Source organism: Vulpes lagopus, chromosome 5 (genome assembly GCF_018345385.1).
Source record: "Vulpes lagopus strain Blue_001 chromosome 5, ASM1834538v1, whole genome shotgun sequence".
NCBI lineage: Eukaryota > Metazoa > Chordata > Mammalia > Carnivora > Canidae > Vulpes > Vulpes lagopus.
The window spans coordinates 57,273,021-57,289,226 of record NC_054828.1 but is presented as its reverse complement, the minus strand read 5'-3'; the positions used below and the strand labels follow the sequence as shown (position 1 = coordinate 57,289,226).

The window sequence follows — 16,206 nt, the reverse complement described above, 5'->3', positions numbered from 1 at the left end:
TCCGCGTGATGCTGTGCTCACCCCGAGTGTAGCTCTCGTCTGCCCCACACAGCCTCCGTGCAGTGCCGCTGACTGCGATCCCCAGGCCGTGCCCGCGTTCCCCATGCCTGTGCACCCCCTAACTGGAAGCCTGTGTCACTCACCCCCCCATCACCCATTTCGCTCATCTCCCCTCGCCTCCTCTCTGGCAAGCAACAAAGTCTTATGTTCTGTTTTTATAGGCCTGATTCTGCTTTCTGTTCATGCTTTTGTTTTGTTGTATAAATGCCACACGTAAGTGAAATCAGATAGTATTTGTCTCACTTATTTCACTTGGCATTACACCCTCTGGGTCCATCCATGTCGTTGCAGGTGGTGAGATCTCATTCTTTTCTATGGCCATATAACGTTGTATATATGGGGTACTGCAGCTTCCGTATCCAGTTGTCTGTGGATGGGCACGTAGGCAGCTTCCATATCCTAGCTCCTGAAAACAGTGCTGCAGTAAATAGAGTGTCTACATATCTTTCTGAATCAGTGTTTTCTTTTTCGTTGGGCAAATGCACATATTGGATCATATGATATTCCTGGTATTCCTATTCTTAATTCTTTGAGGAACCTCCATAACCGTTTTCCAGCGACTGCACCAGTCTACATTCCCACCGGCAGTGTGGGAGGGATCCTTCTCCTCCGCGCCCTTGCCAACACTTGTTATTGTTGTCTTTTTGATTTTAGCCATTGTGACAGGTGTAAAGTGGTGTGTCATCGTGATTTTGATTTGCATTTCCCTGATGATGAGCAATGTTGAGCATCTTTTCAGGTGTCTGTTGGCCATGCATATTTCTTATTTTGGAAAAATGTCTGTTCAGGTGATGTTTAATCAGGTTATTTACTTATGCTGATGTTTAGTCAGGTTATTTACTTATTTATTTATTTGTGTTGAGTTGTAGAAGGTTTTTTTTTTTTAATCACAGAGAGAGAGAGAGGGAGAGAGAGAGGCAGAGACACAGGCAGAGGGAGAAGCAGGCTCCATGCACCGGGAGCCCGATGTGGGATTCGATCCCGGATCTCCAGGATCGTGCCCTGGGCCAAAGGCAGGCGCCAAACCGCTGCGCCACCCAGGGATCCCAGAAGGTATTTTTTTTTTTAAGATTTTATTTATTTATTCATGAGAGACTCAGGGAGAGGCAGAGACACAGGCAGAGGGAGGAGAAGCAGGCTCCATGCAGGAAATCCAATGCAGGACTCGATCCCAGAACTCCAGGATCATGCCCTGGGCTGAAGGCAGATGCTCAACTGCTGAGTCACCCAGGTGGCCCTATAAGTTCTTTATATATTTTTGATGTTAATCTTCTATTGAATATAATTTGCAAATAGATTCTCCCATTCAGTATTTTGCACTTTTTTGTTGTTGTTTTGTTGATGGCTTCCTTCACTTTGCAAAAGCTTTTTATTTTGATGTAGTTGTAGCAATCCTGAGAAATCCAGAATAAAGCTAGAAGTATCACAATTCCGGATTTCAAGATGTACTATATTCCAAAGCTATTTCAATCAAAATAGCATGGTACTGGCATAAAAATAGACATGTAGGTCAATGGAAGAGAATAGAGAGCCTAGGGATAAGCCCGCAGTCATATGGTCAATTAGTCTGACAAAGGAGGCAGGAACATACAATGAGAAAAAGACAGTCTCTTCAATAAATGGGAAACATGGACAGCTATATGCAAAAGAATGAAACCAGACCAGTTTCTTACACCATACACAAAAATAAACTCCAAATGGATTAAAGACCTAAATGTGCGATCTGAAACCAAGACAGCTTTTACTTTCCTTTGCACATTTGGGTAGAGACAGCTGACAGCTGGGAAAAGAATTGAGGCAGTGCTGGGGGTTGGGATTTCAAAGACTGAAGAAAATGACTTCATCTGTATTGTGTCCTGACTATATTTGGACCTAGGCCTCTACTTTCTTACACTCAAGGCTTGAAGTTCCTTGAAATTTTGCAGGGGTAACACGCTGCAGAAATTTCCAGCCATCAAGAGCAAGTGGTTATTTAGCAACATCCATGTGTAGCAACATCTGTGTGTAGGATAATGACAAAGTCAAGGGCCTTACAGGAGAAAACAATATGTGCGTTAATATATATCACAAATGAACAATAGCACAAGTCTTGAAGACCATGTGTTGCTACAGGAATTCAGGAAAAAGAGTAACGTCTACAAGCTTGAATACTTTTTGCTTAAAAATTTAGTACGAATTTTAACTGAAATAAGATGAAATAAAAGATCAATAAAAATCTCTATGTGCTAAATCTAAAGTGTTGCACAAAAAAAAAAGGCAAGGATTTTGTCATTTCAAAGCTAATCTTCAAAACTGTTTTTGTTAGTGCCGCATGATGACTACATTACAGGTAGAAGAGAAATACCCAACCTTCTTTGTCAGTCTTCTGGAAGAACGGGTCTTGAATTATCAGAGTGATGATTAGCGAGAGCTCCTCAAGAATGCATTTCTTTGTTAAGTGCCCGGCCCTTGTACTCTACAGCCTCTGATGGTCTCAAGGGCAATCAGACTAATTATTCTACATCATCTTCTTCCTTGCCTGGAGGAAGCGCTGCTGCTCTAGTATAACAGAACAAACCCTCCTGCGGGTGAAGTGGAAATATCTTGCAAAATGTAAACCTCTTGTATGAAAGCTGGATTCCCAGGCTCTCTCCCTAATGGCCCGAGATGAGAGATCGTGGCTTGTGGAACGCGTCTCATCTTCACTTCCTGAGAATGAGACCAGTGCTGTAGTTGAAAATAGAGCCCTGCATTGATAAGATAGAAATATATTGCTAAGACTTTGCAAAATTTATCAAGAAAGCAGTCAGTGGTTTAACATGAGGGCTAATCTCTATCCTCTTCCACCAACAAGAAGCATGGAAAAATGCATGAAATCTAACCATTCATTTGTCTGTTCGTTAATGAAATCTAACCATTCTCTTGTCTGTTCATTAATAAAAACCTTCACATATGGAGCTGAGTCAACTTGAAGGCTACGCCATAGACCTTTCTGATTAAATTCACACAGTGACTTTAGCTGACTGTTTTTGTGAATTGAGATCATTTGCGTCCCGCCTAAGTGCCGAGGTCTAGTTTGGGTTTGAGAATGTCAACCCACATGCCACTTTGACCAGCAGACATAAAAGGGTGAGTGAGAAAATGGAATATGTTAAACAGCTTGGAATGGAAGAAAATAAGAACGTAAATGATTGCTACGCTTTTGACATTTCACAACGTGTAAATTATGTTATCAATAGTATGCAATTTGTACCATTACTTGATTCAAGACCTCAGAACTTTCTGTAATGGATTTGAACCTCAAAATACAGTATGTATAGCCAGAGCAAGTCTTCACTCTCCATGATGATTATTCCCTTTGGGCTAGAAAGCAAGTCGGGCTGCAGGTTGCAGAGTTATGCGATGCCAAGGCAGCTGACCACTCTTTCTCTCCTGTTCTCTACTGTCTTGCAGACCAGACGATGTGCTCCTGCACCGCACGCATGATGAGATTGTCCTCCTGCATTGCTTCCTCTGGCCCCTGGTGACATTTGTGGTGGGCGTTCTCATTGTGGTCCTGACCATCTGCGCCAAGAGCCTGGCAGTCAAAGCAGAAGCCATGAAGAAGCGCAAGTTCTCTTAGAGGGGAGTGGTTTTGTGGAAAGCAAAGCACAGAAGCTGCGCTCATCGGCACACATCTACCTGAGAGCCTGTTTCCTGGCGCAGGAGATGGAAGGGGCCGTGAGAGGTCTCGGAGAGGTTCCTGCCTCGACGGCAGCAGAAACAGGCACAACTGGAAGGCTTGGATCCTCCTAGATTGTGTGCCATGTGTTGTAGCGATGGCTAAAGGGTCAAGCTCTTAACCCAATGGAGTAACCATTTCAGAAAATCCTATAAGACATTAATTTTCTTTGGAAAGTAACAGTATATAATTGTACAGTGTAGTATACGAACCATTATGATTTATGCTACTTAAAAATATTAAAATAGAGTGGTCCGTGTTTTTTTTTTTTTTTTTCCTATTTGCTTTTTTTTTTGTACTTAGAACACCAGAGATTTAGAAAAAGGGGTCTGGTGGGTTTCATTTGAATCTGCTAGATTAAACTTGCACTTAGAGCTAAGGACCCCTGCACAGGTCTTCACCTCACAATGGGATCCTTACTCTCTATTATTAAAGAACACTTTTTACCTCCTGCTTGAAAAATGCAAACTGCCCTGTTAACCTTTAGTCATTTCTCTCTTTGTCAAGGGATCCTTGAAGATTGGGGAAAACACATCCTCCAACACTTGCCATTTCCTCCCCATTACTTTTCACCAGATTATTTCTTAAGAGAGGGAGCTGATTCTGAACAAGGTGTGTCCTCGCTCTGGGAGCACTCTGCTCCTTTGCTCCCGTGTCCGTGCTGTTTGAGGGATTTGATCTCTGTGCAGTAGGAGGTACACGATGCGAAGGATGCCTTGCAGCTTAGTTAAATGCCATTTGTGTTCCTTTTTTATTCTAGTTCAGAAGAAAATATTCAAAATCAGTTCAAGTAGTTTGTTTTTATTTTCTTTGTTCTTGCCTTGATGCTGTCAGTGTGGAAACAAGAACATGGCTGCAGTGGCTGGGTTTGCTCAGACAAACCTGGGGATACAGCCCAGTGCACATCACTGCCGCCACCGAGCTTCCTGTTTCTTGAGGAGACCATGCTCCCTTGCATCTGTTGATAAACTCAAAAATCACACCTACCCAGGTATTCAGCAGATAGAATCAAACCTTTGTTTAGATGAGACGTACATTTTTAGTGAAGGAGCAGCTGACAGTATAACTTCTTTTTGTTTTCTTCTATGGTCCTTCAAACACGCTTCTGTTAGAATAAAGGCAAATAAGGCAAATTGGAACTTAAGGACAGTACTTGCTCAGGGTCCTAAAAAGGAGATGTATTAGTGGGATGATCACCCCCTGACTTTTGGTTCACATACCACTGCTTTCTAAATTTCAGAGGACAAGCCATTGAGAGAGCCATAGTCACCTATGGAAGGATGTTGGATGAGTACAATCCTTTTTTTTTTTTTTCCTAATTCAGTGTTACAAGTCTCACTGTGAACAAGGCCTTGAATACACTGTCGATGACATCCTTTCAGGCAGCTCCAGTGCCTTGACTTCAGCACCAGCTTTCTGTTTCAGCATCCCTGTTGTCTTAGCAACACCGTGAGCCATTCGGAAGCCACAGTCACTGGAGAATGGGAACCCGAGAACATCATCGTCTTTGCGTCACATAGTGGGAGAGGAAGTCGACTCTAGCCATTTTATCTTAATCCAATAACCTCTGATTAATTAATTACAGAGAAGAGATAAAAATAGTACAGAGATACATATGATATGTTGGGGAAAAGGGAAATGGATATATATATAGATAGATAGATAGATAGATACATAGATATACTTTTTTTTGGTCTTTTTTAAAGATTTTATTTATTCATGAGAGACACACAGAGAGAGGTAGAGATGTAGGCATAGGAAGAAGCAGGCTCCATGCCAGGAGCCCAGTGCAAGACTTGATCCCAGGACCCTGGGATCACACCCTGAGTGGAAGGCAGATGCTCAACCGCTGAGCCTGCCAGGCGTCCCAGTAAACGAATATATTTTGATCTGAGTTTTCATTTATCAGCTTGACACTCCTACATTTCTGTTACTTAAGGCCTCTGTTTAGAGCCAAAGTGTACAGAGGACTGTATTCTGTAGGTTGATTTTTGGAAAAGAGGAGAAACACACTGAAATCATGAGGTCACATGGAGCTTCAAGGTCTTCCTTGCTTATAGCCCATTAAATGTGAGGCTCTTTGTACTTGTTGCTAAAGTTAAAATCCAGAGGGGCAAGGAGAGGCTGTTTTTAAGATCATACTAAGGTAAAGAAGCTTAACTTCTTAATACTTTAATCCACTTTTTTGTATAAGTGAGGAAACAGTCGAAGCTGCTTTAAGAGAGGCCCCAAAATATGTAAGAATGCATCCTTCCTCACAGAGCCCCCGTAGGGAGCAGAGAAGCCCAGGGCAGTCGGGGAGCTCTGTTTCATACGGTGCTGGAGGGACCCTTGTTGCTCTTTTATTATCAAGGATGATGTTCCTTCCATGGTCAAAATTGGCTCAAAGAATCACATCCACTTTGCAGCCTGGGAAAGAGGAAATTGGGAGCAAGCGATTTCCTTCTAAGGAAACTTCCCCTCATCACTTGTGCTCCCAGTTATTTGTGAGCACTTACCACATAGCTAATACCTAGCTTCAAGGAGGGCGGGAACATGTTCTCTTGAGCTAGATGGACGTGTGTTCCACTAAAACTCCAGGGGAGGGGTTTTATTTCTAAAAGGAAAAGGAGGAGAAAGACTAGTAAAGATTTTATTTATCTGAGAGAAAGAGAAAGAAAGAGAGCACACCCTGGGGGAGGGGCAGAGGGAGAAGCAGACTCTTTGCTGAGCCAGGAGCCCAGGGAGCCCAATGTAGGGCTCGATCCCAGGACCCTGAGATCACGACCTGAGCCGAGGGCAGATGCTTAACCCACTGAGCCACCTGGGCACCCAGAACTCCTAAAGGAAAGGACAGGGATGATGGATAGCTGTCAGTGCCGCATGCCATGATGAAAATCGGAGCAGGACTTACAAAGATCCTTTGCCCCAGCAGGAAAGAAGGTCCTTGGTTAAACTTTGAATCTGTTATTTTGGAGAAACCTGACCATTGTCCTCTGTGGTCCCTGGTTTGACCCATAGGAGGTCATCAAACTCAGCCACATCTGAAACTTGGGTTTATCACAGCTTTTGCAGGCTCCTGCCTGCTAGTGCATATTTGTAGACTTAGATTTCCTCAGGGATTGAACAAACACAGGCTTTTATCGACCAGGATTTATGGCTTATTTGGCTGTGATGGAGAGGTTGACTCTGTGCTTCATGTTTGACCGCTGACAGCTTCCATGCTTCGCCATCCCCCCTCTGCCACTGTGCTCCACATCTGGCCAAGCTGATTAGAAAGGCCGGATGCCTCCTCCTTTGGCCCAGCGGGAGGTTCAAACCACACAAGCCTGGCCTGAGAGCAGAAACCCTTTCCCCAGCCTCACACCCTAAGACCAATAAAAGCCAAGCCAGTCAATTCATTTTTGGACCCGCGTGGGGACCGCCCTGATCTTCCCGGAAAGATGTGAATAATAAACCTTTTCATACCCTCTTGATGTGTGTGTGCCTATTAGTCTCAGACCAAAATCCAGGTTAGGGATCAATCTGAGGGGTGTCACAACCTAAGTGACAAAATCTCATCAGAAACGAGGTAGGCTTCTGTCCTACTTGCTTCTGATTCATTCACATGAAAGTAGCCGCAGCCCAAAGTCTACTCTTGTAGTTCTTAAGTCAACAGCATCTTGCTTAGTCTCTGCTTGTTCCTCCAGCCCTCAATTTAATGGGCACCTTGAAGCTTCCTGGAAGGAGTTTAAGTGGGAAAACAATGCCCTTGGTCTTACCTTTTCTGTTGAGCTACTCCCGTCGCCTGGCCAGTATTATTTAATGGAGACTTTTGAGAAAGTTCTGCACGATAGTTTCCTGCTCTTCGGGGTGCAGAAGCCGTGGGCTGCAGGATGCAGACACAACTCCCGCAACAAAGCTGCATTGCCCTGCTCATAAACCGGTTCTTCTTGTCTCACCCAACTGTTTCCATGGTTCTTACTCTACTACGAAGCAGCGAAGAGCGGCCGATGCACGTCATCCCTGCTTTTCCCTCATCACTGTCCCCACTGCCCTGGGTCTGCCTATTGTTTGGTGGGAACACAGCAAGAGTCTCTAGTTTTCCCTTCTGCAGTCTCAGCTTTCTGCCTGCCAGCTGCCCGGCCCCAGTGCCCAAGCCGTGTATTTTCCATTTTTGTTACGATGGGTAGATCATTCACATTGCCTGCGTCTGCATGGTCTCATGTGGTGACTCCCTCATCTGTTACCTTCTGTCCTTACCTGTTCCACGCTCTGAATGTACCTGCAAGAGCTCTGATGCTTCTCTGGGTCTTTATCACAAGATCGGAGACGGGCAGGTAGTGCAACGACAACAAATAGTGGGATAAATATTAGACAACATGGATGGGCAATCATTTACCTGGCTCAGGTAACTTATCCTTTTGAAAAATCTACTGAAATATTGCCAACCAGATAAAACCCTTTCCCCAATAATAGCTCCACATTCTCATCGCATGCCCTCCAACCCAGACACACTGTCCTTTTCTCAGGGTCTGTGTCTGTGTGGTCCTGTGCCATGGCCTGGACCCCTCTTCTTGCCATATTTGCGTATCTGTTTCTTCTTATCCATTAGATCTGAGCTCAAATATTGACTCTTCCTAGGAGCCTTCCCTAACCATCCTATGTGAGGAGGTAGATCTCTCTTGTCCTCCTCTTCCTCGTTACCCTGCTTTCTCCCTTTGTAGTACTTACTGCTGCTTAGACTTAAGCATTTATTTGTTTCTTGTCCATCATCTCTCCCATTAGGTAATAAGCTCCATGAAGAGAGAATGATGGTGGGATTTTTTTCTTTCATCACTGGTACGGTGCCTGACACACTAAGGTGCTAAATAAATATTTATTGGTGGATGAATGAATGAATGCTCCCAGGATCCATTATGTTTTCTGTACATGTTGCTTCTCATGTTCTTTCCTGTCTTGGGAAACTTCACAGAATCTTCAAGGCCCAACCTCCTCCCGATAAAATTAATCACTTCCCCTTTCGTGATCACCTAGCGGGTTGTACGTGACTCTAATATCCTAAGAATTCAGCACGTGCTGTAAGATTTTATCATGTATTGCATGGCTATTAATTGCTGATTTTTCCTCACCTTCCCACCTTTTGAGATGAGAAACATGGCTCATTGATTTTTTTTTTGTCTGTAATGATGATAATAATAATCACCTCCAACTAACATGTGTTAACTGCAAACATTTATTCTCTCATACTGTTTCAGAGAGTCAGGAATTGGGAAGTGGCCTTGCTGTCATTCCAAATTATTCTTGGTGAAATGTTGCCAATTAGAAAATGTGTGGGTTAGAGGCTTACATGGAGTAAATATAAGAAGCAGGTATCCAGCAGAATTACAGTAGGGAACTTTTGATAAGAACACAATTATTCATTTGATAAGCACTTTAAAAAGTGAGCAAAGTCCAATTTCCTGCATTTTTTGGCTAACATGAAGAGGCTTCCAAAAGAAGTCACTGGAGACTTCAGGAATAGACTTCCCAGTAACTTCACGGAGCTTTTACGAGTAGACAGTGAAGTGTACGTGATTCTTGCTCTTTCCTCACTTTTTACAAATAAGCCTAAGTCAGAAAGAGGGGGCGTTAGCCTGCAAACAAAGACCGAAATTGGGGATAATCCCACTGTTGGATCTTTAATACCTCAGAGACATTTTTGATAAAGCCCTAGAGATGTAAGAATTAGAACAAACTAATGTCCTTAGTAGATAAAACTACTAAAACTCGAGATAAAGATGGGAGAGAAACTCAAGATAAAGATGCCTATAGACGTTGTTAGCAGAAAACGCATTGGAAAACAATTGTGCTGGTGCAAAAACTGAAGGGAAAAAAATTCAGTGAGCGAACAGTAAAGGTGCTCTGAGGGGCAGCCACGTGGTCAGCTGTTCACTCTTGAAATCCTAAGTTGAAATTTATTTATTTATTTATGTATTTATTTATCTATCTATCTTTTAAAATGAAATTTCTTTAAATGTTAAACGACAGCTCTGCGAATGATTTTTCGGTGGTGGGCGCTGCTAGACCAACCCTGAGCCCTGGCATTGTTCTTTCTCCTCTCCCTCAGGGTCGGTAAACTGCTCCAGAGGTGGGTAGTTCAGATAATCCTGGGGCCCTCTTTATGTCCCAGCCTGTAACTTGCACCGTTTGGCCTTTAACCAAGGACCATTCCTTTATCCTTTGCAACACCAACCTGCTAACTTAATTGGAAGCATCTATCGTGCAAAAGGGTCTGCAGGATCAAGTGTTCCTCTGAAGACCTCTTCCTTGATATCCCCAAGGGCTCCCCTGTTCAGACTCAAGCCAAAGGTATTTTGGAAACTCCTTCCTTATCCCCATGTCTAAATCAAAACCAAATTGAAGGTCTTCATGAAGCTCCAGACTCCTTATGGATTAAAAGCTCCGCCTAAGCTGATAGAATTTTGAGGCCCGAATTTATTGAGATTCACGTTGACACATTCAAATCTTATCCAAGCTTGCACAATAACTTCTAAAAACAGTAAGCAAGGGACTAAAACCAAGAGTCGAAACCTACTGAAACGAATCATTATAACTTCTACTGGTCCTTGAACGACTTGTACCTGTCGTCCTGGTCAAGAAACTCAATGGGTGAAGATTAGATTTGTCCAGGACCTCAGGGTCCTAGACAAAATGGCCATTCCCTACTTCCCCGTAATACTAAACCCACTACTATTTCATTGTGGGGTTATATATTCTAGATTCCTCTATCTGTGCTATGCTGTCTTTAGTAGTTCCTTATGTTAGATGGAGGGAGTTAAACCTGCTTGAGCCTTCCTGAGAGTCAACAGTATGTAATTTTTAAAAAAAATTTTTTAAAAATTTATTTATGATAGTCACACAGAGAGAGAGAGAGGGGCAGAGACATAGGCAGAGGGAGGCAGGCTCCATGCACCGGGAGCCCGATGTGGGATTCGATCCCAGGTCTCCAGGATCGCGCCCTGGGCCAAAGGCAGGCGCTAAACCGCTGCGCCACCCAGAAATCCCAACAGTACGTAATTTTAATGACGTACCCTCCTACTTTTTTTTTCTTTCTTTCTTTAAGATTTTATTTTTAGGTATTCGCTACACCCAACTTGGGACTCGAACTCACATCCCGGAGATCAGGAGTCACAGGTTTTACCAACTGAGCCAGCCTGCACCCCCGTCTTACTGACTAGGACATTCTGGGCCCTAAGGTTCCCTGCAAGTCTTGTCTTACGTTCTTAACAGTTTTAAGTCAGAAAAGACTTTATGTTAGAAGGAATGTTAAAATTTTGTCAAAACAAATTATATCCCCCAGGACAAGATGAATCCCAAGGAGGCAAGTCTCTCACTTTGGGCAGGCTGAAGGGCATTCAGAGCTTTCAGAGTCAGGGGCTCTGGGCCTTCGAGCTACAGCAGGTGGTTAGCTTCCAACTGGTTTAAAATGCCCCGCCTCTTGGGAGTTAATCAAGTTATCAGTAATCAAGACCCTTCCTTGGAAATTAAACTTGGGCTGACATTTGGTCATTTAAAGTTAGCTTTTTAACATCCTCCTTTCTGCATATTATGAATAAACGATCTAGACAAACCTTTGTTGGTTTGACTCAATTGCATGGCCTTGTACCTGGGGCCCAAGGGTGCAAGAACAGCAGCCTCCCGGGTCCCCCCGGACCAGCTTCTGCCACTGGCCGCTGACCAAATCCAGAGGCAGAGAGACGGGTTGAGCTGAACCAAGGAAGGGGTTTATTTCCGTGAGACCAGCACCAGGGAGGCAGCTGACTAGTGTCTCAAAGACGGACTCCAGAGCCCTGAAGATACTTCCAGGTCGTGTAAGGAACACGCAGGCTGGAGATGGGGGTGTGTGCAGGGGGCAGGGGGGCAGCTTGGTGTCTGGGGGCAGCCACGCAGGGTCTCCCTACCGCCTCAGGGGCAGTTTCAGTTCCCGTCCCGGGGTGTCTGGCCGGGCAGGCCTTTGGCCTGAGTTAAGAGATGAGCAGGGGAGCACCTCGTCCATGAGAGAGAACTGACGGAGGCCACGTTGGAGGGAGTCGAAGTCCTCCTCCGGCGTTTAGGGAGGAAGCTCGCCAGCTTCCAACCTCACCCAGTGGCCACAGCCCGCCTTCCTCGTGGCCAGGAATGGTGCCCACTGCTACATGGGAGACGGGCACCCAGGCCTGAGTGACGGGAGGTAGACGGGGCTCATCTTGACCCCGGGTTGGGTCCACGCAGGCCCTCAGGGACCCACGTAGGCACCCAGGCCTGAGTGACGGGATGCAGATGGGGCCCACCACACCCCCAGGGCTGGGTCCATGCAGGCCCCCAGGGAGCCCCCTAGGCACCCAGGCCTGAGCGACGGGATGCAGATGGGGCCCACCGTGCCCCCGGGACTGGGTCCATGCAGGCCCCAGGGACCCACCGAGGCACCCAGGCCTGAGCGACAGGATGTAGATGGGGCCCACCGCACCCCCTGGGCTGGGTCCACGCAGGCCCCCAGGGACCCACCTGCCAGCACCCAGAGGCCCTGACCAATGGGCCCGCAGCCCCGGGTGAGCTGCCAAGGAGGGAGACTCTGCATCCCCACAGCTCATTGTCACCGGCCTGCTTTCCTAGGGCCCACAAACCCCACTCTGCTGTCCTGCCCACGGCCTCCCGTGGATTCACTACACCGCCAGCTCCCTGGTTTGCCTCAGGTCAGTCCCTTCAGTGCCTGCGACAACCGCTCCCACCCCTTCATGGCCCCGCATCTGGGGGCCCTCATCGGGCTGCGGAGACCCCCCAGGTGGAGACCCCACGTGGGGACACCACACACGCTGTTGCTCACTAAGAAGCCACTATACTTCTCAGCAGGCAGCCTCACCTCCTGACATTTGCTTATCTTCTCCTTCACACGGTTCCTTCCCTGGTGATAATACTCTAAGTCCCGCTACTTTCCTCTTTTTCTGAAAATTATATATTTGTTATTTCTTTTTTATTCAAAGGGATAACTCATGACTGCCTAACAAACAGATTAGAAACTCCTCTAGAAAATCGAGTTAACCTGGTTTGTTAACTGGTCATACCATACGACAAAACCCAGGAATTAACAGGCTGGATACGTCGAGAAAGATCCTAACTTGTCACCATCTAGACCACAAGGCCTGACCTCTACCGCCTACCGGCTCGTACTCACCGACCTTCGTCCCATGTTTTGGAACGTCCCATGTCTTGGGAAGCTCTTCTTTCCAGTTGATCTCTTAACTCTGACAAATGACTCAAGGAGCATAATATTCTGTGGTGGAAATGCAAACTACTCCTCGAGCAAGAACTCCCGCAGCCGGGCCACCCCACACCTGAGTCACCCCAGCACAGATGGACCAAGCTAGCTTTACCTCATTAGAATACTAGAGTCTCTGCCAAGGAGGAGCACAGGCCTCATTTACATAACATACGGTGTAGCACAGACGTGTTTCCTGGGGGTGCATGTGCAACCTCCTGCTTGCCTCTACACACCCGACAGGGCTTCCCTGCCCAAACACCCATCCTAACTCTAAATCAAAGAAACCCGTTCACCCTTGCTCAGGGAGTCACAGCTTTGGAAGTTATTCCCCGTGATCCCCTTATTTGCTAAGAATAAAGCATATTTGTGCGACAACTCCACCTGATGTGGTTTGTATCTGCGACTCACTCAGGAGTGAACTCATGTGACTTCGGTTACAAATTCACTCCTAATGACCCTTTACTGGAGCCAGAGTGACCCAGAAGGCAGTACGCGTTGTATTCACCAGGACTAACTAGATAGAAGGGAGTTAATACCAACGGCAAGATGTGGGGAATGTTTTGGAAGTAACCGAAGATCTAGATCTCTCCATGAACAAAGGCAAAGGAAAATGGTCTCATGATTAAGAAACTCTGGTTCCAGTGTTTCTTGAGGAGGTGGGATGCCGTAAAGAAAGGCCTTACATGACGGTTACAGGAAATGCCCTACCTGGTCACTGGGACAAAAAGGCAACTCCTTCAAAGAATCTGGTTCCACGATGCCCTAGAGGGCCAAATCTTGGGAGAAGTTCAAAGAATTTACTACAAAATATGAGGTATTCCCTCCAGAATTAGGGAAAAAAGCTCACTTAATAAGGACAATAATCAATACTTGTTTCATGACATTCACCTCATTGCCTCACCAATCCTCAACCATTATCTTAGGGACTTGCCTCACTCAGTCCAGTAACTTCTGTGCCTTTAAAGAACTGCCTTAAACCACTTGGGTTCACACTGCAAAATCCTATAAATGTTCTTTCCTTACTTTCTCTTTCTGAGTAACCACCTAGGCTTTGTCAAGGTAGCTTCCCTTGCTGGTGTAAGTTTGATAAACCCAACTTTGCTCAACAGCTGTTTTCTGGGATCTCCACAAAATTCACTTTACTGGAGCCATGAAGCAGTATGTGGTTTCTCTAAAGCTTATTTGCCACTATTAACCAGAGTGTTTAAATAATCTGTTTCCTGGAAGTGTGTAAAGACACTCCGAGGAGTATTTACTCTTCTGGGGCCTTTTAGTTTGGGTAATTGGTAAGGTAAGGTATGGAAAGATAATATATGCAAAATGCTTAATGCCTAATAGAGTTCCTGGAACGACATGGATGTTCCGTGAATGTTAGCTACATTAAAATCCCCTAATTCCCCCAGTCCTTCTTTCCTTGGACCTCTGAGCAGACTGCAACCTGCTCAGGTGAGGGAGGAATTCCATTTTTTTACATTTGCCCTCCTTATCCCTTAAGGCGACTCTTTCTTGGGCAGGACTGAGTGCAGGGCCTCCTTTCAGGGACATTTGATTTTTAGCAATGGAAAGTGAAAAATACCTTGCCCCCCAATAATTGAGCCCATTTCCTTCTTTGCCACTTGTGCCAAATAAATGAACAAACCTAACGATTTCTCAAAAGCATGTTGGATGGGGCTGTGGCTAGAAGGGAATCTTGATTAAATTATAAGGTTAATGAAATTAGGAATCTGGAGGAAACCTCAGTGTATCTTTAAAGACAGAGCTTTGGGATCATGAATATAAAAGGTCACTTAGGAAGGGGGGGATGCCTGGGGAAGTTTCCCATAATGTCTCATACATCAGAGACCAAAAGACACCAAAAACACTGCAGTATCTGCATCAGTTCTTAAAATTCTCCTTTCTGAGACAGCATATCCTAAATGCCAACTCTGTGTTATTATAAAACTCAAATCTACTCTGAAATTTAAAGAGGAAGCAGATGATGTATAAATGTGTGAATAAAATCTTCCGAGGCAGGAAAAAAAATGTTTAAAAGAAAAAAAAAAAACCCTCCAGAAATGTTTACTTTGCCCTTTATAGTTCTTGGATGAAATGATGAGGCTGATGACTTCACTCCTGGACGCGGGGAGCAGGGCGTAGTGTTTGTGTGGGTCTTAGGGACGCGAGGTGGGAAGGTTTGCTGATGGGAAGCAGTGTGCTGGTAAATGTTTGACACCCAGCCAGGGGCAAGAGGGCTGCCCTCATTCATAGCGTTTGCTGATTTCTGTGGTGTAATTGTACCCACTTGGCTCATGGCATGCTATCAATGTGGCATCACTGAACTTAGAGTTGGGAAGAGACATGCGGTGGCGCACCATTAGATGGTACGGTCATACAGACATAGTAGACAAAAATAACCCCAAGAGCACAGATAATAGTCCAGTGTGCTGAAATAATTAGGAAGTGATGAGTTTTGAGTATTTAGTACCTTTTTAAAAATATAAATAGTGAAGTTGTAAGTGTATATAATTTATTTTATAATAATGGCTGGGTTTTAACAACTGGCTCGGAAAAGTCAACATTGGGCCCTCATGGACTGGTACCAAAACACTGCGAGAGCAGAGTGTGTGCTTCATCTCTGCTTTCCTAATGATGCTGTATTTGCGGTTCTTATAGGTCATGTGGTTATTTCACACCTGAAGATATAATCACCCAGGACTTTTTCTTATGAAGACCTTGTCTCCAATACAAAGCATGTGATCTCATTAAATCTCAGTTTCAGACAACAGTCGACCTCTCCAAGTGGGGAAGTGAGGCAAGGCTGGCCAGGTATCTCTCTCCCTGGACACTCTTCCAGAGGGGCAGGATCACCTCCAGGATCTGAGAGCTGAGGTGGGAAAGCAAGAAGGAAGCCTGAGGTATTACTACTACGGCCAAGTGTAGGGACTTTATGGAGATGATCTGTGCGGGGACGGAGCAATGGCACTTTTCTCAGACTAACGTGGACCTGGCTGCTCAAAGAAATCAATGTTCCAATTCAAATGACTCATTTTTGTAGAACATTAAGTTCACAGCCAATTTGTCAATATAAGAAAACTATCACTTCATTTTCAAAAAAAAATCCTCAGAAAGTATTGCCTAAATTAAATGCCTTATAAATACCATTTTGGCAAAGGTGGATTGAAATGCATAAAGGTGGTGTTGGAGCCTTACTAGCACTGTGTTGGACTTG

At 45.0% G+C, this 16,206-nt stretch overlaps 1 protein-coding gene across 2 annotated transcripts in view; it reads left to right on the top strand.

Moving 5' to 3' along the window:
- The window catches only part of KCNMB4 (potassium calcium-activated channel subfamily M regulatory beta subunit 4), a 59,498-nt gene extending 55,493 nt beyond the window's left edge, over window positions 1-4,005 (top strand). For both annotated transcript variants that reach the window (XM_041754096.1, XM_041754095.1), the window contains one exon: window positions 3,493-4,005. In XM_041754096.1, the coding sequence (XP_041610030.1) occupies window positions 3,493-3,566 (74 nt within the window). In that variant the 3' untranslated portion in view covers window positions 3,567-4,005. The remainder of the gene's footprint in view (window positions 1-3,492) is intronic.
- Window positions 4,006-16,206: the final 12,201 nt, after the last annotated feature.